Source organism: Haliotis rufescens, unplaced genomic scaffold, assembly GCF_023055435.1.
Source record: "Haliotis rufescens isolate VD_foot unplaced genomic scaffold, xgHalRufe1.0.p SCAF_1, whole genome shotgun sequence".
Taxonomy (NCBI): Eukaryota; Metazoa; Mollusca; class Gastropoda; order Lepetellida; family Haliotidae; genus Haliotis; species Haliotis rufescens.
Window position 1 is genome coordinate 1464864 of NW_025963779.1, and position 26512 is coordinate 1491375.

At 40.7% G+C, this 26512-nt stretch overlaps 1 protein-coding gene across 1 annotated transcript; it reads right to left on the reverse strand.

The window, feature by feature from the left end:
* Positions 1-10806: 10806 nt before the first annotated feature.
* Positions 10807-19159, reverse strand: LOC124117480 (putative amine oxidase [copper-containing]). The gene is made up of 3 exons (XM_046479395.2): positions 17282-19159; positions 15962-16169; positions 10807-11266 (listed from the first exon to the last, which is right to left on the reverse strand). Exons 1-3 carry the CDS (start codon positions 19114-19116, stop codon positions 10967-10969), a joined length of 2343 nt encoding a protein of 780 aa, XP_046335351.2. The 5' UTR covers positions 19117-19159; the 3' UTR covers positions 10807-10966.
* Between the last annotated feature and the right edge of the window lie 7353 nt (positions 19160-26512).

The window sequence follows — 26512 nt, forward strand, 5'->3', positions numbered from 1 at the left end:
TATTTTTCTGTAAAAACTTTTATATAATCAACGTAATCAACTTTACGTAATTCGTGTTTCAACGAAAAGTGACTGAAAAGATATGTTTGAACATAATTGCATTTTTGGGATAACAGTGAAACTTTTGCTTTAAAATGAAATTAGTAAAATGTACACATGAACATATATGATTAAAGAATTTAAAAAATAACCGAAGCTTGTATTTATGCCAGAATCCACACAAAATGAAGAAGCATACACATATTTATACAGCAATATTTAAGGGCATATCACAAAATTCACTTCAAGTCCTAATGTTGGTCATGTTTCTTAATTTGTTTATTTCGTTGTTATCGTCATATTGAGGATGTTGTATTTAAGGTATTTGAGAGGTATTTTTATAAGTGTGACATATGATTTAAACATGTTATTTAATATGAGTGTGGATTGGTAAACAGGTCATCAGACATATGTTAATACCGTTCCAGTACAAAGTAATAGAAACAAAATTATATTGATTAAGTAATGTTGAGACATGGTTGTTTTATGTATATGTTGGTTTTACGCCACTTTTAGCAATATTCCACCAATATCACGGCTGGGGGAAGACAGAGATGAATACCTTTTTGTACGTGTGTTATGCTTACGGCAATATCAGGAGTTCGTATACACCCCCTAAATACTACTTATATCCAACATTACATACATTTAAACTTACTAATGTCCTCAAAACAAAAGTCATGTAGTCTGATTCAGTAAACCATATGAATCAAGATAACATTATAATGGCCAATGTCGTTGTGGTAAGTCTATGATGCACACGATAACATGTACAGTGATGGAAGATCATGTAAACAATTTTATATTTGGTGATAAATTCGTGAACAGATTCAAGAACAAGTGAATTTGTTTGTTTAGAACTGTGCTCATTTCGAAACAGCAATTGGTCTAAATTGGAGGCGTTGCTTTTGAAACAGGATTCATTTCTGATATTGGTGTAGCTGCCCCAGCCACAACTCTTTATCTGTCCGTGTAGGCAATAAGCTAAACCCAATCTGCTTTTGTATACCGATCCTGAATGACAATGTGTATTGACAATGGACCCACATCGTTCTTCTTATTTGTAATAAACTGGCATACAGTGTATTTTGCTGTATTATTATTGTACAAAACTAATCATGAACATATTGTGTGTATATATGTTCGTATTAGTTAACAACTGTTATACATTGTATTATATTGAATTATCTTTGAATAAGGAAGATGCAGCTGGTGCCTTAAAATCGACGTTAAACGAATTCTCTTGTATAATATTGCATTTGTGAACATATGACAGTATTGATCTTTCTGTTACTAAAGTCAGCCACAATGTTATATTTTCATAACAAATTTCATAACCCTCTAAATGTAGTTGTCATAATGAAGAAAGTATTAAAATATTACAATAAATACTGTACGGTACATAATCATTCGTCATTTTTCAATGAATTTATATACAAGAAACAACAATCAACCAAATACTGTACTGAATCAAAGAAACACTTACTAAAGCAAAAGAAACGAAAGAAGGAGTGTATTCCATACATACAAACAATGAACAAGCTTTGAACAGGCGACCAAAACAAACTTTGTTTTTCCTTTTGATATATCAAATATAAAATATATATATATATTGAATATATTGGAGTTCTCCTTTGTGCTTGTACAGAGAGAGCCGATGTGAGACATGTAAGAGCTATACAAAAGGGCGATAAGTCTTTATCTTACAGAAGCAGTTGTTCGCCAAGACGCTTGGGAAATCAGACAGCTGTGACTGGTTGATATTTTGTGAAATCTTTTGGTTTTTAATGTAATTCATCAACTACTATAAACGGATCATGTTTTTCAATAACATGATTACTTATGTTGATGGTGACCACAGATATTTATAAGTAGGTGAAGGTTGGTGCGGAACTGGGTTTGGTGTATTCTTCTTCCTGTACTCGGAAAAGTAACCAGCTTATCTTGCTGAAATGTGTTGAATTCTTAGTTATTTAAAAGGCTATGATGTGACCATAGACGTCTATCGGACAATTTTTTATTTCGTGTGAGCTGTAGCCCAGAACGGACAGGACACCGATCGGAAAACATCGACATTCTGCCTGTTTCCAACACTGTTTCCTTGATCCAAAAACGGAACACTTGCCTCATTCAACTGTCGCAAATTCTGGACATTCGTGAGTGCACTGACTTGCGTAATAGGGCCTGTTATTTATTACTGCAGTCACCTATTTGAGCTTTTGTATTGCCCTCTATAAATGTGGGCCAGTGGGGTAGCCTTGTAGTTAAGCGTGTGCACATAACGCCGAAGACCCGGGCTACCATGTGTGAAGTCCGTTTCAGGTGTTCCTCGCTGTTATTTTGCTTGAATGTTGCTAAAAGCGGCGTAAAACCATACTCACTCACTCATTTTATAAATGTAAATCAAATCATGTGTGTTTCAATATAACTTGTTTTTTTTCCATTATTCTTGTATGGTTATATTCTGATTTCACAATTTAGTTCGGTACATTAAGATTGTTGGCTTAACTTTTCAATTAACGTTTCAATTAGAACATCTACACGTAACTATGCCATAAAGAGATAATGAGGGGTGAGCCACTTCTATGTAACTGATGCTGTGTAGATAATTTGGTGATGAAAATCCTTTCCCTTACAATAAAATATACCCATGGAGATTCCTGGTTAAAAGCGAATACCCGTGAAGAACCGGGGTAGACAAGGTCTTCAGCAACCCATGCTTGGTGTAAAAGGCGAGTGTGCATGTTATAAGAGGCGACTAACTGGACCAGGTGATCAGGCTCGCTGATGCATGTCATCGTATCCCAATTGCGTGGATCGATGCTCATAATGTCAATCACGGGATTGTCTGGTCCAGACTCGAGTATTTACGTCACATAGCTGGAAAATTGCTGAGTGCGGCGTTAAACAACAAACAGACAAACATACGTAAAACCGATTAATGGTTTGGACTTGGTTGAAAGCAAGTCATCCTCCCGCGACAGCCTGGATAGTTGTGCATAACATGAATCATTGGATTGTCTGGTCCAGACCTGATTGTTTACAGACGCCATCATATTGGTGGAATATTGTGATGTAAAACAACAACGATAAGCAAACACAATACATAGTTCCGACCGGATGCCTTTTAACCAATCAGAGCGCTGTACAGACGTGTGACTGTTTGATTCAGACACATGCATCTGTCCTATCCAGACGTGTGTCTGTTTTATTCAGTCACATGCATCTACTTTATACAGACGTGTGTCTGTGTCATTCAGTCACATGCATCTACTCTATACAGACGTGTGTCTGTGTCATTCTGTCACATACATCTGCCCTATACAGACCTGTGTCTGTTTCATTCAGTCACAGGTATCTGTTTATTTGTCGTTTTACGCCGCCCACGTTAGGACTCACCCCGCCTCCATCACAAGGACCAGTACGCTATCTATTGGGCCTGCATATCGACTTGCTGATATTACGAGCAGCGCCCACGTTGTCTTGGTACGTTCGGACGCAATCAACGAAATCCCTTCCCGATCCACATGTGTTGAATAAAAGGGCTTGACATGCGCAGCAACGCAAGCCGTGGACAAAGGCTCGCTCAGTTTCTTAGGTATCGGCTCGTCACTTACATCCTGCCCGTCAGGCAATTGTATTGTCCGCGTCATGTGAAGCAGACTCTGTCACACATGCTTAACATCTGACATTGTATTGTCCGCGTCATGTGAAGCAGACTCTGTCACACATGCTTAACATCTGACATTGTATTGTCCGCGTCATGTGAAGCAGACTCTGTCACACATGCTTAACATCTGACATTGTATTGTCCGCGTCATGTGAAGCAGACTCTGTCACACATGCTTAACATCTGACATTGTATTGTCCGCGTCATGTGAAGCAGACTCTGTCACACATGCTTAACATCTGACATTGTATTGTCCGCGTCATGTGAAGCAGACTCTGTCACACATGCTTAACATCTGACATTGTATTGTCCGCGTCATGTGAAGCAGACTCTGTCACACATGCTTAACATCTGACATTGTATTGTCCGCGTCATGTGAAGCAGACTCTGTCACACATGCTTAACATCTGGCATTGTATTGTCCGCGTCATGTGAAGCAGCCTCTGTCACACATGCTTAACATCTGACATTATATTGTCCGCGTCATGTGAAGCAGACTCTGTCACACATGCTTAACATCTGACATTATATTGTCCGCGTCATGTGAAGCAGACTCTGTCACACATGCTTAACATCTGACATTGTATTGTCCGCGTCATGTGAAGCAGACTCTGTCACACATGCTTAACATCTGACATTGTATTGTCCGCGTCATGTGAAGCAGACTCTGTCACACATGCTTAACATCTGACATTGTATTGTCCGCGTCATGTGAAGCAGACTCTGTCACACATGCTTAACATCTGACATTGTATTGAGCCGAGGTCGATGTGTGCCTTTTTGCTTGTTGACATTCTAGGTGGGAAAACAATGACAAAATACCCCTAATCACTTTTGCTTTCAGCACAAATAGTTTCAAAATGTTCTAACACCTCCTCACTTTAAAAAAAAAGAAGGTGCCCGAGAAACATAAAGTAAGCCTACGAAAGGAAGGCAGCGTTTCTGTTAGCCACACCTGAGGTTTAATCGTGTGAGAATGTCTCAGGAAACTCTACGTGTAAGATCAACATTGGGATATTGTCCTGAAATATCCGTTTCACAATACATATATTGTATATTCTACCCAAATATTGTCTTCGTACGTACGTCACATCCTTCCTAAATATATGTCACTCTTAACTGTAACATTATCTGAATTAAACAATGGCTTGTGGTGAAGACCTCCTCTGCTACCGATGTGCCTGCATGTAGCTGCCTGTATCACCAAACAGTGTTGATAACCTACCTGGTATATCCTACATGTACAAAGCCTATAAACAATATGCCTCACCACGACCGGTGTCGGGACTCGTGTCAGATTTCTTTGCCCTGTTGGGTGACCGTCTATATACACAGCTGAGGCTCCACGACGTAAAGGGTCTGTGGCAAACAGTCGACTAGTCGTGTGTGTGGTCAGCAACGTTCCTAATGTTATGAGTGTCTCCCCTCCGAAATGAACTCAACATATACAGGACAACAGATACAGGTCAACATATACAGGACAACATATACAGGACAACATATACAGGACAACAGATATTCGCAAAACAACCGCTATCATCTTTTGACATCATTTGCCCATTCAGTGTTGAAATACTGCCTATTTAACAATACAGATTGAACTTCGGTGGCGACAGACGAACGATAGTACGTTGATGGGAGACTAGCTAAAATCAGGTACTGATCCGTGCCATGAAATCAGGTACTAATCTGTATTACGAAATGAGCTACTAGTTTGAATTATGACATGAGCTACTAGTTCGAGTTATGACATGAGCTACTAGTTTGAGTTATGACATGAGCTACTAGTTTGAGTTATGACATGAGCTACTAGTTTGAGTTATGACATGAGCTACTAGTTTGAGTTATGACATTAGCTACTAGTTTGAGTTATGACATGAGCTACTAGTTTGAGTTATGACATGAGCTACTAGTTTGAGTTATGACATGAGCTACTAGATTGAGTTATGACATGAGCTACTAGTTCGAGTTATGACATGAGCTACTAGTTCGAGTTATGACATGAGCTACTAGCTTGAGTTATGACATGAGCTACTAGTTTGAGTTATGACATGAGCTACTAGTTTGAGTTATGAAATGAGCTACTAGCTCGAGTTATGAAAGATGAGCTACTAGTTTGAGTTATGAAATGAGCTACTAGTTCGAGTTTGAGATGAGCTACGAGTTCGAGTTACGAAATGAGCAACTAATTTCAGTTGTGACATGAGTTATGAAGTGAGTTTCTAGTTTAGGTTATGAAATTAGCTACTAGTTTGGGTTATGAAATGAGCTACTAGTTTGAGTTATGACATGAGCTACTAGTTTGAGTTATGACATGAGCTACTAGTTTGAGTTATGACATGAGCTACTAGATTGAGTTATGACATGAGCTACTAGTTCGAGTTATGACATGAGCTACTAGTTCGAGTTATGACATGAGCTACTAGCTTGAGTTATGACATGAGCTACTAGTTTGAGTTATGACATGAGCTACTAGTTTGAGTTATGAAATGAGCTACTAGCTCGAGTTATGAAAGATGAGCTACTAGTTTGAGTTATGAAATGAGCTACTAGTTCGAGTTTGAGATGAGCTACGAGTTCGAGTTACGAAATGAGCAACTAGTTTCAGTTGTGACATGAGTTATGAAGTGAGTTTCTAGTTTAGGTTATGAAATTAGCTACTAGTTTGGGTTATGAAATGAGCTACTAGTTTGAGTTATGACATGAGCTACTAGTTTGAGTTTTGAAATGAGCTACTAGCTTGAGTTATGACATGAGCTTCTAGATTGAGTTATGAAATGAGCTTCTAGATTGAGTTATGAAATGAGTTTCTAGTTTGAGTTATGAAATGAGCTACAAGCTCGAGTTATGAACTGAGTTTTTGGTTTAGGTTATGAAATGAGCGACTAGTTTTAGTTATGATGGGATGGAGGGGGCTCAGTTGTAATTTGACTTAAGTCAATACATATGCGGTCAAAACCCGTACTCTAATTCTACCTAACGTGAAAATACTTAACCCCTGACACTCACTCACTCAAAACCCTGTCTGAACACCGTAGCCAGATATCTCTAGGAGCTGAGTACATGTCGGGGTTTAATGTTGTGGTAAGTTTAGATATTGTGTAAAGTATATAGCTTGTCATGTCAAAAAAATCATTTATCGAAGAGAAAATAGAACAGAGTGAATATACCTTAAAAAAGAGAACCGAGTATATATCCGAGTAATACATTTTAATTGTACACGACAGACCATACAAGGACTTTGATGAATGAAATAAAACATAAGCAATATAATTTGTAGTAATAGCACGAGGGATATATTTCGCCGCTTACAAATCTACGTGCAGCCTGTTTTCTTAGAAGCGGGGTATAAGGGCTTTATTCTCCCGCTAAGAAGTGTCTTTCCTTCCCAGGCGGGATACAGAGTATTTTATCAAGATCACGCGAACTAATGAGATATCATCATTCTGACATGGAGTTACGATAACATTATTGATAGACGTGGTTCATATGGTCAACAAGCAAACAACAGTGAAGCTGATCACGCAAACAAATATTAATGTTCTTGTCGGTTAGATAATTGTTTACAAACTTTTAATAGAATAGCAGATACAAAGGAAATGTTATCGAGATAGCTATTTCCATATATTTGGGATAACTTTCTTAGTAAAGTACAGATTCTCGTACTGTTTAGGGTTTAGTCCCGTCCGGGATTCGAACCCACACTGCCAGAGTGAGGCACCCAATCGCCATCACACAAAGTCAGTGGTCTAACTCACTCAGCAAGGTGAGTACAAACAGTGCTCTGAGGAGTCACAAGGCAGTAATGACGGTACTTGGATAGGTCACCAGACAATACAGAGAATACAAACAGAGTTCTGAGGAGTCACAAGGCAGTAATGACGGTACTTGGATAGGTCACCAGAAAATACAGACAGTACAAACAGTGCTCTGAGGAGTCACAAGGCAGTAATGACGGTACTTGGATAGGTCACCAGACAATACAGAGAGTACAAACAGTGTTCTGAGGAGTCACAAGGCAGTAAAGACGGTACTTGGATAGGTCACCAGACAATACAGAGAGTACAAACAGTGCTCTGAGGAGTCACAAGGCAGTAAAGACGGTACTTGGATAGGTCACCGGACAATACAGAGAGTACAAACAGTGCTCTGAGGAGTCACAAGGCAGTTATGACGGTACTTGGATAGGTCACCAGACAATACAGAGAGTTCAAACAGTGTTCTGAGGAGTCACAAGGCAGTAATGACGGTACTTGGATAGGTCACCAGACAATACAGAGAGTACAAACAGTGTTCTGAGGAGTCACAAGGCAGTAATGACGGTACTTGGATAGGTCACCAGACAATACAGAGAGTACAAACAGTGCTTTGAGGAGTCACAAGGCAGTAATGACGGTACTTGGATAGGTACTCAAAGTACTTAATAAAGAAATACCTCATTAATTATCGGGACCTTGAACATAACCTTTTTTATGTTCGGGGATGATAATTTCTTTACTCCATGTATCTGGAAAACGACCACTGTTGAAAAGTCCCCTGAATACATTTAGTAGAAAGGGCAATTTGATATTTTCCGATGACTTTATAATTTATGATTTTTCTTGTGTTTTATGGCATTTCAAATATCATATTCACTAAAGGGGGTCCTAATATCTGTTTATCAACTTCGAGAATTTCCAGAAATGATTATCAGATTGAACCTCCCATGTTCGGATCAATCGTCTCTGGCCAATTATAGACGTTCTTACAACGTTTCTTAAGAGATATCGACTGTATATTTCTAAGGTTTTCAACTCTTTCCAAAATACATTAGAATTCTTTCTAAATACATATAACCTCCTCGCTCTTGTTGCTGGGTTCTCATTTTCAAGTGTCTGCACTTGCTTTTGTACTTGTTTCTGATAGAACAATATTTTATTTGATTAAACGGACTTTAATTATTTCTATAGCCAATTAGCCTTTGCTTTGCTGCCTTCTTGGCCCTATGACACTTGCGAAAATAAAAAATATGAGTTCTTTCTTGAAAAAATAAACCTGTTTATTCATACACACACCCGCAACTAGTTATAATTTGCAAATAAAGCAACAGCTTTGTCAATTCAAAAGTCAGGATATTTACAAGATCATCCAAAATATGATTTTGTTCTGATAATTTATCAAGATAAATTCTTTCACGTAATGCATTCTATCTATAACAAGGAGTATTCGTTGTTCTCTCGATAATACAACTGTCTTTAATAGAATTTTTAATCCTCGGGAAGAAAGTTTCACGTTTATCCTGCCTACATCAGGTGGTTGGTTTCCATCTCCTACCCGAGCATTAAAATCACCAAATAGATATACATATATTACAATCTGTTACAAAATGCGGATTTTCTAAGAGCCACCGTTCTCTCTGATAAAAAGTAGATGCATCGACAACTTTACAGTAGGACTACCCTTCCGGTGGGATATAGACAACAAACAACATGTTATCAGGATCGCTTCTTGAAATACGTCTATCAAAACGCAAACAAACAACATTATCTATGTCAGTTGCTATACAGGGACACGATCGATTTTCTTACAAAGGCATAAAACCCCACCAGACAGTCTACCATCAATTTACATGGTTTACAAAAATAATAGCTCGAAATCACAAAGTTCTGATATTGTGAATTACGTATCAGTAAAAGTCTCACTCAGACAGATGAGGTCAAACTGAATAAAATAATCCGGTAAGTCTTCTACCTGTAGCTTATTGGTGAGACAATCAATGTCCAAAAGGAATAGAATGATAGCCACACTGGGATCCAACATGGCTACCGGAAGAAATGGCAGGACATGGGATGTTTTACGTGCGCTTTGTGAAGTTGGCTCCTGAACAGGTGTCGCTGCCGCTGATTCACTGCCTGAAATACTGGCACTATTTTCACGCAGACCAAGCCTAACAGCCTTTGCTGAATGTTCTGTTTAACTGGTGATCCGCTTGGGTAGCTGATCTGTTTGTTTCAGTAGGGTTTGAATCTTTTGGTCTTGTCATAAGGCGTCCCTTTTTTAAATACGTGGTAACGCCTCAGTCTCTATGCTCGCTAATAATCGCCCTTTGTCTCTTAGTAAGGTCATTTGAAACACCAAGGTTACATTTTTGCAGCCCTGATCATATTGTCAGCAATGAATCTTTGTCTGGAACTTTAGGAATAAATGGTCGTGGTTGACGATTGTCATTTCTGACACCAAAACGGCGAGCCCGTAAAATGTCCGAATGTTGCCAGGTACGATCTTGGTAAAGCTGGTTCAGTACTTCTATGACAGTGCTAGTCTCTTAGTCTCGTTCTGTCCTTCTTCCACATAATATAACAACACATTGCATCGACGACTATGAGTTTCGAGTTCATCTAGATTGTCAGTCTGTTGTCAGAGGTCTCCAATTTTGAAGAATGTGCGTCTAGTTCAGCGTAAACCGTTTCTTCCTGTTCTAATATGTCTAAATCTTCCTCGAGGATAATTACACGTTTTTCTATCATCGTACACTTATCAATTACTTCATAAAGCCGTGATTTAAGCAAGTGCATTTCTGTTTGCATCGAGTGTCTAAATTCCTTCATTTCATCTAAAATAGCCATTATATAACGTTATTTAAATCCTGTCGCGTGATTGGATCTGGCTTGGTCATCAGACAGTAAAGGCAGACAATACTTGAACGGATCACCCGACAGTACTCAGAGGGGGTCAGTACTTTGATCGGTCAACTAACAGAGTTGTCTCGCATTTTTAACATCTTAAATTCCGAGTCGATGGCTAGAAACAATGTGACATGTCGCATAGAGCGAGTGACGACTATCTTCATATTTCTTCTGCAATAAAACTGACAACTGACAAGTTCAACAATAACTTTAGTGGGATAATGTGCTGCTCAAACAGGTGTAGCATATCCAGGCAAAAATACATCGCCACAAGAAATAGTGAGTGAGTGAGTTGGGTTTAACGCCGCTTTTAACATTATTCCAGTTATATCGCGGCGTGTCAGCTTAATGTGGGAGGAAAGCCCGAAGTGATGCAGGTCTCAGACGTTTACCACTTCGGTGAAACCCACGAGCACGGGTATGGTGCTGACAAACCTAGAAACCTAATCATAGGTTTCTGGCGTGCACAAGGGACGTAACTCGGCGCCTTAGACGACTGGGCAACCCGTACCTAAGTCTGCATCATAAAATTCCAACAAATTCCAGTCAACTATTAGATGGATTAGTATTGTTGTTTTTGACGTTTGGTATTCTACACCTCTATTGCGCATGACGGGTTTCGCTCCACCATTGCGTCGTAGTCTGGAGTGTTTGGGATACAGCGTGGCTTCTCCGCGTTACCGTATCTCACCACGCGGGCGCCCTTCTCGGGATGGTGGCTGTCCTTGTACTCCACCCTGATGGAGTCACGTGACTGGGAGGACGGGCATTCCTCGAAATAGTTGTAGGGAAGCAGGGCGAAGCTGAGATGTGCCCCGGGGGTGGGGGTGATGGGCATGTCCTCGGTGTGGGGGATGTGATGGAGACCCATACTGATCCATGCCACCAGGTCCTGAAAGTGTTCATACGTAATACAAAAACAAACAGTTCACGAGGTACTTTAACTTGATATGAAATGGGAACGAGTTTTGTTTCCTATATATCGCCATCAATGATTTCTTATCAATTATCAAGAACATTAACCCATGTCCTGCAAATGAGAGCAACGTGCGCATAAAACAAACTATACAAGATGTAAACATTGAGAGCCGCATCACTCCCGACATAAACATATCTGCGAAGACCGCTGAATTATTTAGGAAATTGTCTTTTGGCAGTGTATTTTATTGTTTAACATTGATTGAAGCTGTGTGAAATTATTTCTGTTGGGATTTGGTAGATGCTCATTGCCTTGTGTTTGGACAGTGATCAGTCGTCAGAAATTATTATATTTAGATGCTAGTGTGGTGTGTAAACTTTCGGTCCGGTATACCGCGGACGGTCATATTATGTAAAGGAAACTTCTTTAATATTCTAGTACCGTTAGACTTGTGAGGGCACTGTATAGAACCAGCTTTTTGTGAGGATCGTTCATCATCCCTGATGGCCTGCCTAGCCCATCTCGGAAGCTTGCCCACTGTCGCCGGTGGGTGAATATATACTCTTTAAAAAGAAGAAACTTGACACTGACTTTCAAAATGTAATATAATGCGATTGTTTCAAAATAGGACACAGAAACCATAATTGAAACACTGTTTGAAGATCAATGTACACAATGATCAAAACATTAATCGTGTCACCTAGACAGACACACGTACACGATACAGTTAATGTCACAGGGGTACAGAAAATGTCAGTATCGGTTGTGCCTACCACGTGCATCAATCACCGCTTGTCACCTCCATAGATGCAATCAAGTTGTCAATAACAAGCTGTTGGATGTGCTGCCATTCATGCTGAAGTGCATCAAAAAGCGCCGGAGGTGTTTGGGGCGGTGGATTCCTTCTGCGAACGCGTCGATCCAACTCGTCCCACAGATGCTCAATCGGGGACAAATCTGGTGACCGGGCTGGCCAAGGTAATGTCTGGATGTTGTTGTGCTGTAAGAAGTCCTGACAAAAACGTGCAATATGCGGTCGAGCGTTGTCCTGCTGGAACTGTCCGCCATGAACGTTGACGTGAGGAAGAAGGTAAGGCTGTAGGATCAAGTCTCTGTAACGCACACCTGTCAATGCACCTGCAACATGCACGCGAGGCGTCCTACCACCGTGATGAATTCCAGCTCATACCATGACACTTCCGCCGCCAAATGGGACAACCTGCTGCACACAGTTGGGGGCGTAACGTTCATCCCGACGACTGTAGACACGTGCGCGCCCATCAGCACGTGTGAGTAGGAAACGGGACTCGTCAGTAAACAGTACATTTCTCCACCTTGCACGTGCCCATCTAACCCTCTGTTGGCACCAAAGGAGACGGTCCGCCAGATGACGTGGGGTCAATACATGACGTCGAACAGGTCTTCGTGCAAAAAGTCCAGCCTCCCTCAGTCTGTTGCGTACCGTTTGATCTGATATTCTGCGTACCCCAGGGATCTGTGTGGTTGTAGACGTGGCTGTGGTAATGCGGTCTCGGAGGTGTCGTAGCCGGATGTATCGATCTTGTGCTTGGGTTGTCACCCTTGGTCTTCCTGACCTTGGTCTGTCGTCAACTCTGTTTGTGTTGTTGTATCGGGTCCACAGTTCGGAGATTGTCTGTCTGGATACGCCAAAGTGCCTGGCCACTTCTTGCTGAGTTGCTCCAGCTTGCAATCTCTCAATGGCGTTGTTCCGTTGAGCTGCATTCAGTCTTGGCATTCTGTCACCGCCTCTACTGCCGTTATAAGGACTGTATAAACAGCCGTTGATGTGGATTTTTATACCCATTCATCAGGGGGGCCTGCATGCCTAAATGCAGGATCCTGTGCTGCACGTTTTTTACAGGCGGTTGCGTTTGGATGAAGCTGTAACATCGATCCCCAAACGCTACGTTCATGTGCTTTGCATGTGTTTTCGCGAATTATAGACACATCATCTTTCTGTTTGACTTATTTGGTTCTCATTTAATGTAATTATTTAGATATTTGGCAAAAAGTGGTTTTACATGTATGTCAAGTTTCTTTTTTTGAAGAGTATATAGAGGATTCATCACGAGTGTTTTTTAATATGGGAAATATCAACCGAGTCTTAGTTAATCGGTATTTGCCGAGCCTTTGGCGAGGCAAATACCGATTAACGGGACGAGGTTGATATTTCCCATATTAAAAAACACGAGTGATGAATTCTATTTATCATTGTCACATTTTTGCTTCCAAATTAAGGAATAATTGCATTAAACATTAACATCAGCAACTTGTCGAAATCTTACGTATAGATCGTGCGTAGTGTTACATGTTTTCCATAGCCATGTAAACCAAAATAAACAATTCGCTGAGAAAAAAAGTTCCTCGGATTATTTTAAACAAAATACTTGAACAGAGTTTTGCAGAATAATTGAAACTTTAATAACGGTAACAACAACGATTCTGTGTAATCTGATTATATCTCTGGTGTAACTTCACTTATAATATATAGTTTCAAATCAAACCGCTCGCTCTTCCGGTTATCTAATTTGCATATCTAATTTGCATACTTATGTCATTGGGGTGTGACATACATGTTTTTATGTCATAAGCTTATGTCATGGATAAATGCTTAAGTTAAATGATAAATATTATTATCACTGACTTTTGCTATCATCGCTGTATTTGTGTATTTGATACTGACATCATATTAAATATTGCCAATGAATATTATACTACCACTCTATTGTTTACTGCCAGTAATTTGTATTGATTTATTAATTTAGTGAATTTTGTAATGCTTTTGTTGATTGTATACCCCTTGTTTCACACTAAGTTCTTTTACGTACAGATTTCTGGGTTAACATATTGTTTAATTAGGAATCGGCCCGTAACAAAATCAAACCCCCGGGGGCTAACTTAGTCGCCTGTCGTTCCTGTCTTCATTTATACCACTAAACACGGTTTACGTATGATGGAACCATACCTTCCACTCCAGATGTCTTATAGATATTCAAAAGGTTTTGTCACGTCAGGATTGTGTTCACTCATAACTGGTTAGCCAGACTCACGTCAGGATTGTGTTCACTCATGACTGGTTAGACAGACTCACGTCAGGATTGTGTTCAATCATAACTGGTTAGACAGACTCACGTCAGGATTGTGTTCACTCATAACTGGTTAGACAGACACGTCAGGATTGTGTTCACTCATAACTGGTTAGACAGACACGTCAGGATTGTGTTCACTCATAACTGGTTAGACAGACACGTCAGGATTGTGTTCACTCATAACTGGTTAGACAGACACGTCAGGATTATGTTCATTTATACCAAGGTGCTTACAAACATGTTGGTGTTGAGAGAAAAGTCAAGAAAAGCCCATGGGTTATCGGCGGTGTTAAACCTTCACAACAGGACGGATTTCTTTAGTGTAGATTCAGCAAAGACAAGCACACGTTTTCAGCATGTAAGGGACTTTTTCCACCTTTTTTTACTACATTTTTTATTTTCATCTGCCCCAAGGATTAAGCCTTGACATACTCAGAAGATGTCCTCATCCTTAAACTATTATCCTGTACCTTTTGAACCCAGGCGTAGGTGTTCTTGGTCCTCATTCACAGTTTATTGCAACTGCCATGACCTTCTCAATATTTTTATAGCGACACGTGAGTCTCCAGTTTGACTCCACGTTTCTGTACTTGTGGCAAAGATACACCTTAATCATGCACATGAGCTATCTCGGTGGACATCTGCTCTTTACAATGATTACCCTGGCTCTATTCCCTATGTGATGGCTCTGGCGCTATTCCCTTTCCGATGGCCCAGTTAGTCAGTGGTTAGTGTTGAACCCGCATTTCAACTGGTCAACCTAACAGTCAATGCTTCATACATATAAATACAAATATATAATACAAGATATTTCAGGATATGTTGTTATATGGCAGTGTAATTTAGTGATAAACAATTATTGTTACTGTATAACACTGTTTCTGTTGAGATTCAGTAGACGTTCATTGCATTGTATTTTGACATTGATTAGTTGTCAGGAATGTAGTACTGTTTAATGTAAGCAGTGATGAAGAATTTATTATACTCAGATGCTCGAATTATCTGTAAACGTCCTAAATAGCATGGGCGGTGTATATTGTATTGATTTTTGAAGAGCTGGCACATTTTGTAATACAATTGTTGATTGAATTCTATTTGTTAGTTGTTTGTTGATATCGCACTAAGTTCTTTTAAGTACTGATTTCTCGGTTAACATATTTTTTTCCATTTTTGAATAGACGAGTAACAGCTTTTGCTGCGTTTTCTCCATAATTCCCTGTCACAGTTAGAGACCTCAGATACTTCTTCATATTTCAAACAATTCCAGTGACATTTCCAAAACCTATTTTGTTATCATTCATAAAGATAATGTATAATGTACAACAATGTTGTGATTCAGCCATCACTGATGCATTCATATAATTTTCCCGTCTATTTTGCCGTTTACGCCCAATGGAATCTGTTTTGTCAGATAATTGAAACTAGGCATTCTCTGTTGTTGACATTTACAATAATGCTAGGACTGGTTACTTATCGCTGCTGCCGCTTATTTGAGCCATGTATTGCCTTGAATATCAGCTTGTAACAAATGTCACATGGTTCAGATCCCAAACATTACCTCATCAACAATGTCGTCGTTGTCAGCATAAAACGATGTAAAGTTGACTGTGGGTTCCATGGAATCGAACATTCCATAGACGGAGCTGGCATCTCTTTCGTCGTCCTTGAACTTGGTGACCGTCAACTGGTTCCTCGCCCAAGTAATAACTGGTTCATTTCCTTCGTCCTCAGGGATAAGGACTTTCGTCATTCCGTCCAGGTTAATGCTGGTAGTAAAAAAAACCTTAATACATATCGTGTTAACTTGTATACTTATAACACTTTGTGCTCTGTTATGGCGGATAATTCGGAAACATCACCATGTGGAGTTTAGAATTTATATTAGTTAATCGGTTCCGAAAAATGTCAGTATGCCCCCAAATCATGCATCTTCATGCATGTTAGTTCCCATCTATGGAGGGATTCTCATATTTTAACGGAGAGGGGAATCAAGTTGGGGTGAAAAACGTCAACCTTCTGTTTATGTAGAGCAATATTCCTGCAGGTCTACATTTCACATTCTTCGAGCATGCTCTTTCTACCTAGATTTTAAAGAGCGTCAATCGACCCCTGTTCAGAATTTGTTTTATCAAGATTATAACATTTAAAAGATTATGATTGTAGCGGAAATTTCCAAATTTGACGCATTTATGACAAAAATTATGTCCTATGCAATTCCCTGTTTTGACTTGTTCATGATCCTGTGTTTTTTCAGGTGAACAACTGATTTGCCTTCGCATGTGTTTATGACGTTAGCCACAGGTGGAGCAGTATATGCTCACCTTTTCGCGAACACCTAGTGTCTTCACTATTTGATAATGTCTCAAAACCACATGCTCAGGATAAAGTCGGAATCGCAAAGTCGAGATTTATGATGAATATCGAAAGGGTTTTGTCACTTTAATGAAACAGTCCCTTCACCATCATTTCCTCAAGGACCAAGACATTACAACCATCATGCTACATTACACCATGCATTTACATTCGCTTTGTGAAAATACATGTATTTACATTTGGTTTGGGGAAATAGATGCCTCCTTCAAACTTAAGCAAGATAAAATTGCCACGCATCTAGCTAACATAATGAGACACATAAATGCATTTCTGAGTACTGAGTTCTGAAAAATAAGCTTCTACCTGCAGGTCCTCGTTTTTGTAATAAAGACGCTATTTTCTGGTCTAATAGCATTATTTTCGTTTTGTGAAAATATATACCCAATACAGTACACTTTTATACCAGAAAGTCCTTTGAATGTCACTTGTAGTAAGTAAAATATATAAAACGGAAAGTCCCTGAGTGGAGCGTAAAACTACTGACACATACTTAACAAGCTCGTACCTGTAAGACTTCATTGCCCCAAATTTGGTGGGGTTCTCGTTGTTGTGGAACACATGGTATTTTGGCTTCTCAAAGTTAAACTTGAAAGCTGCATCCATCTCAGTCTTTTTGAGAGAACGCTCATACTTAATCTGGTAGTATTTGGATTCAGGGTAGTTTGTCGTCTGCGAATTAGGGGAAACATCACGTGATATGTCAAGGGTCTCGTATCTGTTGTTCGGTCCATGAATGTCAACGTCAGCTTTGAAAAGGAAAAGATGGTGATGAATACTACCAATGGTATTTTCCTTCAGTTGGAAGCCATATGGGTCCTCTTTGAGGGTATAGAAGGAGCCGAATATGTACCCTGTTGAGAGAACTCGAACCTCCATGGCTCCACTTTGGTGGAATATAAAGTCAATCACATAATCATAGTTTACAACGGTCAGGATGCTTCTGAGAATTATGACATTGTCCTCCATTCCGGAATAGAAGCCGCCCTCCACCTTACTGTATGAAAGATGGCGACGAAGAGGAAGTCCTTGGTTCAGTTCAAACAAACAGAAGGCTCTCTGGAGAAGAACTGGCTCCTCAGAAGATTCGCCCAAATAGGAGTAGTTAAAGAATGTACTTGTCTCGGGACAGTCCGCACCTGGAACCAGAGATTGGGAGTGGGTGCCAATAAGAGCACCACTGTCGATGAAATCTGCACTCCGTGTAGCAGAGTTGTTGGAAGCATAAAAGACAGCTATCTCCTGCACACCGACTTCATATGCAATCCTCTCGTTGTTGAATCGGATGTCGTAAATTTGTGGACCGCTTAAAGTGGACATTCTGAAGTCGAAGGCCCACTGCATGTATTCCACATGACGGTGGTGTACACTGTATCGCTTACCGTCAGGCTCATACATTCGGGGAGCTCTCTGTGGCTTCTTTGGAACAGGATCACCTCTTCTGTGTAATGACGACTTCAATTCTTTGACGTTTTCGGGGAATGGTATCTTGGATTTTGGGATTGATCCAGCTCTGTACTGAATAGCGAGATCATCAAGGCTGTTGTACTCATGGCCAGCGTATACCAGCTTTTCAATAAAAAAATGTGTAGGGTCTTGAGAATCCACATTTGCAAGCATCAGGAAATCAACAGGATTCAGGTCATAATACTCAACAAAATGACTTGTTGTGAACCACATCTTCCTCACCTTAACTTTACTTACTCCAGTCCCTACAGGTGCTGGGTAGAAGTTTAGGCATCTATCTCCACAGTCTGTAAATGTGGCCCCATAACTCTCCTTCAATATAAAACCAATCTTTTTGTCTACATCTGGGAACAGTTTCAAGTACAATGAGCCATACTCAACATATCCTCCTGGCCTGAAGGCATAGGGAACGGGGTTTTTGCGTCCAGAAATCCTTAACAATTTGCAACTGTTGGGATTTGGGAGAGGACCAACAATATATTCTTCTGACACGGGAGGGACAGCGTCACCTCTGAAGATCACAATTCGAGCTTTTCCTTCTGGTTTAGGACCAGAACCACTTAAGTAAGACAGAGCTTCTGATTTCAAGGGTGGATGAAGATCTGACACATATATGTAGCTAGCGTTGACTGTGGCTTCAGCTTGCTTCTTCAGATTTAACTGCAACTTCGGGCTGTATAGATAGTCCTGGATTGCTTTGAGCTCCTTCACGGTTAGGTCATCATACAACCCGGGTTCCTCTGCCTCTGATGTGTCAATATCAGGCTCACCAAAAAATTCTCCACAACCATCAGCTGCCTGGCATTCAATCCGCCCGTCCTTCTTTACAAGGACAACAATAAGAGTGATGACTAAAGCCAGGTTTATGACACACATAGCGGCTATAGCGGCAACGTGCCATCTACCATCAGCCAGACACTTTTTCTTTTGACGTTCAGTCATGATGATTGAACTGAAACAGTGAAACTAGAGTATAGCAAGGGTATCTTACAATATGGCTAGGGGTATGTGGCAGCACATTTTACAGCATTTCAGGTATAGTGTTGTTATTAGGACAGTAATAGAGAAACGATAAAGGTATGTGATCTTGTTGCATTACCTCACTGGTACGGCAGTGATATTATAGTATGGCAGGCGGGATAATGCATACCTAGAGGACAACACAAGGCTGTAATGGTACGACTGACAACAAAGGAAACTGATGGCCAATGATAGACAACAAAGGGCTACAGTGAACCACAATATGGACAACAAAGGTATATGGTGGTCAAGAACGGATAATCACAAAACAATGAAAATGGCAACGACGGACAATAAAGGATGATGAAGCACAATAATGAACAATTAAGAAAAATCACGAACATTTGATATTCTGGATGAGACTTGGGATTTTGTATGGATATTTTTCAGCTACAGCTGCAAAACCAGATATTTTGTATTGAAACAATGAGTGTAAATAGTTTTTGGTCAAACGTTTTGCAACAATGTATTTTTTTGTGACTGATGCTGTCTTTTTTATTAAAAAATCTGGAGCAAGGCTTTCGATAGATAAAAATTACCACAGGCAGTTCTGTCGATGATTAAATCAGTTTTCTAGATCAGTTAATATGACGAGTGGCAGAAATGTACTGTCCTATATATCTCTACACAAGGCCTGACACTCCGTACAGTATCGCTCACCTTGTATCGTCAGTAATAAAGTCATGCACAAAATCTCGCTACCTACCTTGTCTAGGGGGTTTACTGTATCGATCCCAATATACGATACCTCCCAGTTATTTATTACCATGAAATAATATGAATCGAATCTGATCGACTCGCCACTCTGAAACCAACTTGGCACAAATGGCCGACGTCGGACACACATAGAATGAGTGTATCTCGCAAAGGAGCTCTCTGATTGATCGATATCTGTCAGACCAATGGTTTTGTTCTGATGATGTTGTTCTTACATATCGTGAAAGTTAAAAACCCAGAACCAAGGAAGCTGCACTCAGCAATATTCCAGCTATGTGACGGCGGTCTGTAAGTAATCGAGTCTGGACCAGACAATCTAGTGACTGACATCATGCGCATCGCCAACACCAACATTGAATTTCATCAACCAGTATGTCTACACAATATACCAAGAAAACCCAAGTTTACTCCGAATCCCACCCCTGTTAATACACTGGAAAGCATTTGCCCAATGTTGGTACAATATTGGACCAATATCATCTTCCAACAATGGACCAACTTTAAGCGTGACATTGGGCCAATATTGATCCACTATCATTGTGTTTGCTGGGTGTGAATACTTGGCTTGGTTCCCCAGGTTCCGTTGTGTCGAGCTAATGTCCTAAACCCCATGACATAGCTCTTCACTGTCCCCCCTTACTGTCCCGTTTATCCAGGTTTGATCCCTCAGGACGTGGAGACCCTTGGCAACTCGAATTTTCAGTTCATCGATGTGCAGGAGGGTGCCATTTCAAAAGCTTTCTGACGAGTCTTCTGTGTCTTTGTCGCCTGACCTGACTGGCAGTACTTGGCATTGTCAGTTTTAAGCGTCGGCAACTGACGACGACCCTTGCCGTTTAGGTCAAAATTATAACTAGACCATCAAGGAACATTTAATGTAACACCTCCAAAAATCCACAAGTCATCATTAACAACAATGAAGAGAAAGCTAAAGACTTCGTAAGTTACCGATAGCGGATAGGGCAGTGGAATTACTTACTCCCAGCAATGTGCAGCGTTGATGATGCGATTATTCTACACCGGTAGATGGCGTTAAACAGGGGTATTTAAGATAGGGCAAGTTTTTAATTGTTCATTCAAGTGCAAACACTGCCATTGCTTATTTTTCTATTTCCTTATTATAAGTATTGCATTTTCAATGTTTTAAACTTTTTTCTGTATGTTACAAATGTTTTATCTGTTGTATACTCTCCAAACTGGGAAACTTGAATATATTGGTTACCTCTCACCGTATCGTACCAACATGCCAATAGCCTCTTAGTGTCCATCAGGTTGAATACAAGCTATTCACAGTCTGATCACAAATACTGTCAGCTAACTGTGGATAATGAAAAATCAGTACGTATCTTTTGTTTGACGAAACGTCACTGAAATGTCAAAATATAGACTGACCTCCTACCCACGATCACCGAGGAACTGCATGGTCCACGTGTTTGTCCAGATGTGCTGGGGCGTCAGGTTTTGGATTGGGCTCAATACTGGCAATGGCTTTCTGATGTTGTGCTTATGGAAGTGAGCTTAGACGTTTCGGGCACATTGAGCACGGGTGTGAAAGACAAAACGTCCACCAACACGCCTTGCAAACGAGACAACAATGAGTGTCAGTATGTCGACCACGCTTATCGAGGAAGTGCAAAGTGAATAGGATGCATGTGACAACATGAGACGTAACCATCGACGATTACCTCAGTTTCGACGTTGTGTACGTCATTGACGTGTGTTGGCAATATGACGATTTGAAAGGGGCAGCACAACACGAGCCCGTTGTGCGTGGTGTTGAGCTACATCTACACGGTTTCTAATTTTCTGACCCGTAACTCGTTTTCCAGCAGCCTTGATTTGCAGCAATTCGATTCGCCGTTAGACCTCGATTTCGTAGAGCCTGGTTTTGGATCACTCGAACCAGTACCCTTGTCGTTGATCTGAATCGCACTGAACGGGATCGAGCGTGAACATTTTGAATTTATTGGTACCTGTTCCAAAACCTGCCAATCAGTACCACGAAACATTGACCGTTGTAGCCACTGCATGCTGACATCTGTTTCCAACATGCCTATCGCCCGTTGACGCAACGCGCGTTTCAGACGCCGTATCGCTAGTTCACACTCTAATGATGACTGAAAGCAAGTTAATCACAACTGTATCATAAGCAGAATCAATAAGCGTGACAAAAATAACGGTCAACAGAGGTTAATCGACCTTTTTTTAAAGTGTCACAATCAAGGAATGACACCCTACGCACGTGTGTGGCGTCAGTCACGTTCTGGAAGGAAGCGCCATTCTACTACGAGGACATGATTATGCTCTCATGCTGTATGTGTATGTTTGTGTATATCAGTGTCAAAACAAATGTGCTCACTGCAGGTTCATATGCTATAGTCCGTTTGCTGCAAAGTCGTACCGATGAACTGGGTCAAGATCACAGATAATCTTGTATATTTCAAATAAATGTTAGTACTTTAGATAGATGTATTATGGTATGGTTAAATTAGTATATTAAGATACGCAGGTTGTTTTAGATACTTTCAGGTAATACCATTGGAACAGGTTAGGTTCGGCTTATAGCTGTGGAGTTAATTGGTGTATATAGGGAGGTCAGGGGTAGCTTGAATTATTGCGTCAGTTTAAATAGCGCGGCAGGGTTATAATTTGGACAGTCAGCAAGAACCAGTATGATCATATAAGGCATGGACGGACATTATGGGAGCTTTCTATTCTGTTTGGCTGTCCCGAAACTGGCCGGACATCCTTGTAACTGTGTAAGGAGAGAAGAGTCTCCGAAACTGTATAGGAAGAGAAGAGTCTCCGAAACACGTCGTCCTGTTCTCCAACCACGGCATCGACAAGCACGACTTCAGTGGGCACAGGGTCATCACAATTGGCGTCATCGTGAGTGGAGGCGTGTTATCTTCTCTGATGAAAGTCGCTTTTGTGTCTCCCATGCAGACGGAAGAGTCAGAATTTGGCGGCGTCGAGGTGATCGTTTCGCTTACTATTTGGACTTAATTCGAGACTTGGACCCATGTGCTTTCTGAATGTTGGTCAAGGTCGGGGACAATGCGTCACTGCTCAGCGGTACATCGACCAAGTGATCAGACCCCACCAGAACACATTTTCCAGCAGGACAACCCACGTCCCCATGTTGCCAGAGCTACCATGGCCTTTCTGCAACAACACTACATCCGTGTTCTACCGTGGCCTTTCTGCAACAACACTACATCCGTGTTCTACCGTGGCCTTTCTGCAACAACACTACATCCGTGTTCTACCGTGGCCTTTCTGCAACAACACTACATCCGTGTTCTACCGTGGCCTTTCTGCAACAACACTACATCCGTGTTCTACCGTGGCCTTTCTGTAACAACACAACATCCGTGTTCTACCGTGGCCTTTCTGTAACAACACAACATCCGTGTTCTACCATGGCCTTTCTGCAACAACACTACATCCGTGTTCTACCGTGGCCTTTCTGCAACAACACTACATCCGTGTTCTACCGTGGCCTTTCTGCAACAACACAACACCCGTGTTCTACCGTGGCCAGCCCTCAGACCTGATCTGAACCCCATCGAAAACTTGTGGGATGAGGTTCAAAGGCGTCTGCACAATGTGCACCCAGTCCCTACAACTGCCGATGAACTACACACAGCTGCTCTGGATGTGTGCAGGAGGATCCCTAGGGCCTTCACAAAGCGTCTGATCCACTCAATGTACAGATGTGTGGGAGTGATCAATGCTAATGGTGGTCACACCAGGTATTGACTGACATTTATGGTATTGACCCGAAACTGTGTAAGCCCTTAACATTTGAAGAAAAAACAATTATGTCATCTGCCTTTTAATCCATTAAACTGTCTTCAGTCAATTTTTGACAATCTTGCCCTATTAGTATTTCTTGTCTTTACTGTTGAAAATAAATAACATGTATACTGCATACTCGCCTTGCGTTTCTTTTGCGTGTGAGTATATAATTGACAAACCACTCCCCATTCCTGAAAAATAATGGAGCGTTTAACAATAGAATGACGTCACAGATGTGTTTTAATCGATTGTACACAGACCCCCGTAATGTAGGTGACATTTGCAGAAGATACATAAAGATACATAATATACGTGAAGGAGAAAGTTTCACAGTTACTTTCTACTTTCGCTCGTGAGGTTCGTTCGAGTGAAATTAATCGTGAAATAGAGGACTTTCTCCTACAAACGAAGTCAACGTCGAGACCCGGGCCGAACTGTACAGCTCGCTTCCCTGTGATGAAGTTTAAGGGCTGGTAAGAAGGCCTCGCCGAAACGCAGCAGCAGTATGCTGTACGGGCTCAACTGACTCTTCAACACGGGCACTGTGCTACAACTGGTCGCCGAAGTTAGATGCAAGTCTGCGTACATCATGTAATTTATCAAATGGATTCTGATGAGTTGAAAATGAGACCCTGTGTGTTTACCTACGATTACACGTACACCATGCCGTGTATAGTCAATTAAATATAGACAGATCAAAACGAGGCGATTGTTACAAGTTCTCATGTCGGCCTGACCCGCTCCCCTTCTGTTAGCTTCATTGCTAGAATCACGTTACGCACTTGTTGTTGAGATATATAGCCTTTTCTTTCTGAGAGATTTTACCGAAACATATGCAGGCTTTCCTTAGCGACATGAGAGATATGAGCCACATCTATTTAACTGATGGTGTGTTAAAAACTTGATTCTAAAACTTATTTTTTAATACAATAACCTGATTGTAGGGTTAGGAATGGTTTCCAGCTGTGCTGGTAGAAAGGTCGATTAAACGGATCGTAAAGGTCAGACTTGATGACTTGGAGGAAAGCAAGTCATCCTACTGCGACAGCGGGGATCGTTTGTAAAACGTGAATCATTGGATTGTCTGGTCCGTATTGTCTACAGACAGACGTGATATAGCGGGAATATTGCTATGATGGTGTACGTTTTGTTACTTACTCTCCAAATTCTGGAATTCCAATCAAACAGTCCTATGAGTATGATGTTAAACAACAAACAATGACGAAACAATGCACAGTTTGGAGAATTAACCGATTCAGTTATTTAATGAATAAGCTCTTGTGTAAAATACTCTATGCCACAAATTAGGGAATTGTGGACTGTAAGTCTGTTTGAAAATATGCAAATGTGACGATAGATTAAAAAGGGTCACGGCTACACCAGTACCTCGTCAAAACATCACCAAGCGACAATGGCAGTTTGTTGTCGAAAACAGATAATAATATACCATGTGAAAGTACACGTGCATTAATGCGAGAAATTTGAATGTACACGCGAATCAATGAGACACGTGAATGTACACGTGAATCAATGAGACGTGAATGTACATATAAAACAAAGAGAGACAAGTGAATCAATGGGAGAGGTGATGCACACGTGAAATATTTAGAGAGGCGTGTGAATGTTCGCGTGTATCAATACCAGATGTGAAAGTATACACGTGAATTAATGAGAGACACGTGAATGTACACGAATATAATGGGAGACACATGAATGTACACGTGAATTAATGAAAGAGTGACATTTACACGTGAATTAATGGGAGACATGTAAATGTACATGTGAATTGATTAGAGACATGTGAATAGTGAGATAAAGTGCGTGTCCTGGGGTGTGTTGCTTCCTTCTCCCGACAGGGCGTTTAACCTTAGCCTAGAATCTGGCACAGCGCTGGACACGTTTAGGAACGCCCTGTTGTGATCACTGTCAGAGGTTTAGATCCGAATTTAATGAAAACGTACCTTTTCAATCTTTTCTCGTTATCGAAAGTAAAGGGTAAAGGCTGTTAAGTCTCGAATAACTTCACACCTTGTGAACTTGATCTTGTCCATCTGCATGACAATCTGCCTGCAAGCAGCTCAAAGCACAAAGACTAGCCCCCTCACTGTCACTAATAATCTACAAGGTACTTCTGTTGCGGGGAAATTCTATTTGTGGCACTCCACTTATCAGCAGCAGATAGACCATGGACATTTATTAAATTGCTCCAGCACAAAACTACAACCCAATAAATGCAGATCAACCATCCAGATGTGCGACGAGACTCAGCGTGATTGTAGGACGACTCATGCAGTTCCCACAGACGCTGTTGATGATTATGCATAAGAACGTTCGACGTTTTGGAATGTATCGGAACTGAGTTCTTAATTAATTGATCAGGACTTTATCAATTATTAAAATATAAGTGACTAAATCCTTTCCACATTCATTAGATATCTCTGTCAAAAGCAGAGAGTCGAGTGTACGATTCCGACTATATTATGAGCTTTTGTTTATGAATAGTGATGATACTAGGTGATCGCAAAAAGGTGGGCGTATCCTGCCCAACAGGTGGCAAAGGTCATAAACACATGCAAAGGCAAGTCAATTTTCAACGCGAAGTAAACTCAAAATGTTTACCATAAAACCTTTTTGAAAGCTTTACTGAGGCCTAGATTGTTGAATCCTTGATAAAACAACTTCTGAGCAAGAGTCGCGTGAAGCTCTTTTAAATCTTGGTGGATAGAACAAGCTC

Coding starts and splice junctions, on each gene's coding strand:
- LOC124117480 (XM_046479395.2), bottom strand. CDS start 19,116: ATGTGTGTCATAAACCTGGCTTTAGTCATCACTCTTATTGTTGTCCTT. Junction 16,170..17,281: donor GGGGCAATGAAGTCTTACAG/GTACGAGCTTGT, acceptor TTTTACTACCAG/CATTAACCTGGACGGAATGA. Junction 11,267..15,961: donor ACGACGACATTGTTGATGAG/GTAATGTTTGGG, acceptor GAACACTTTCAG/GACCTGGTGGCATGGATCAG.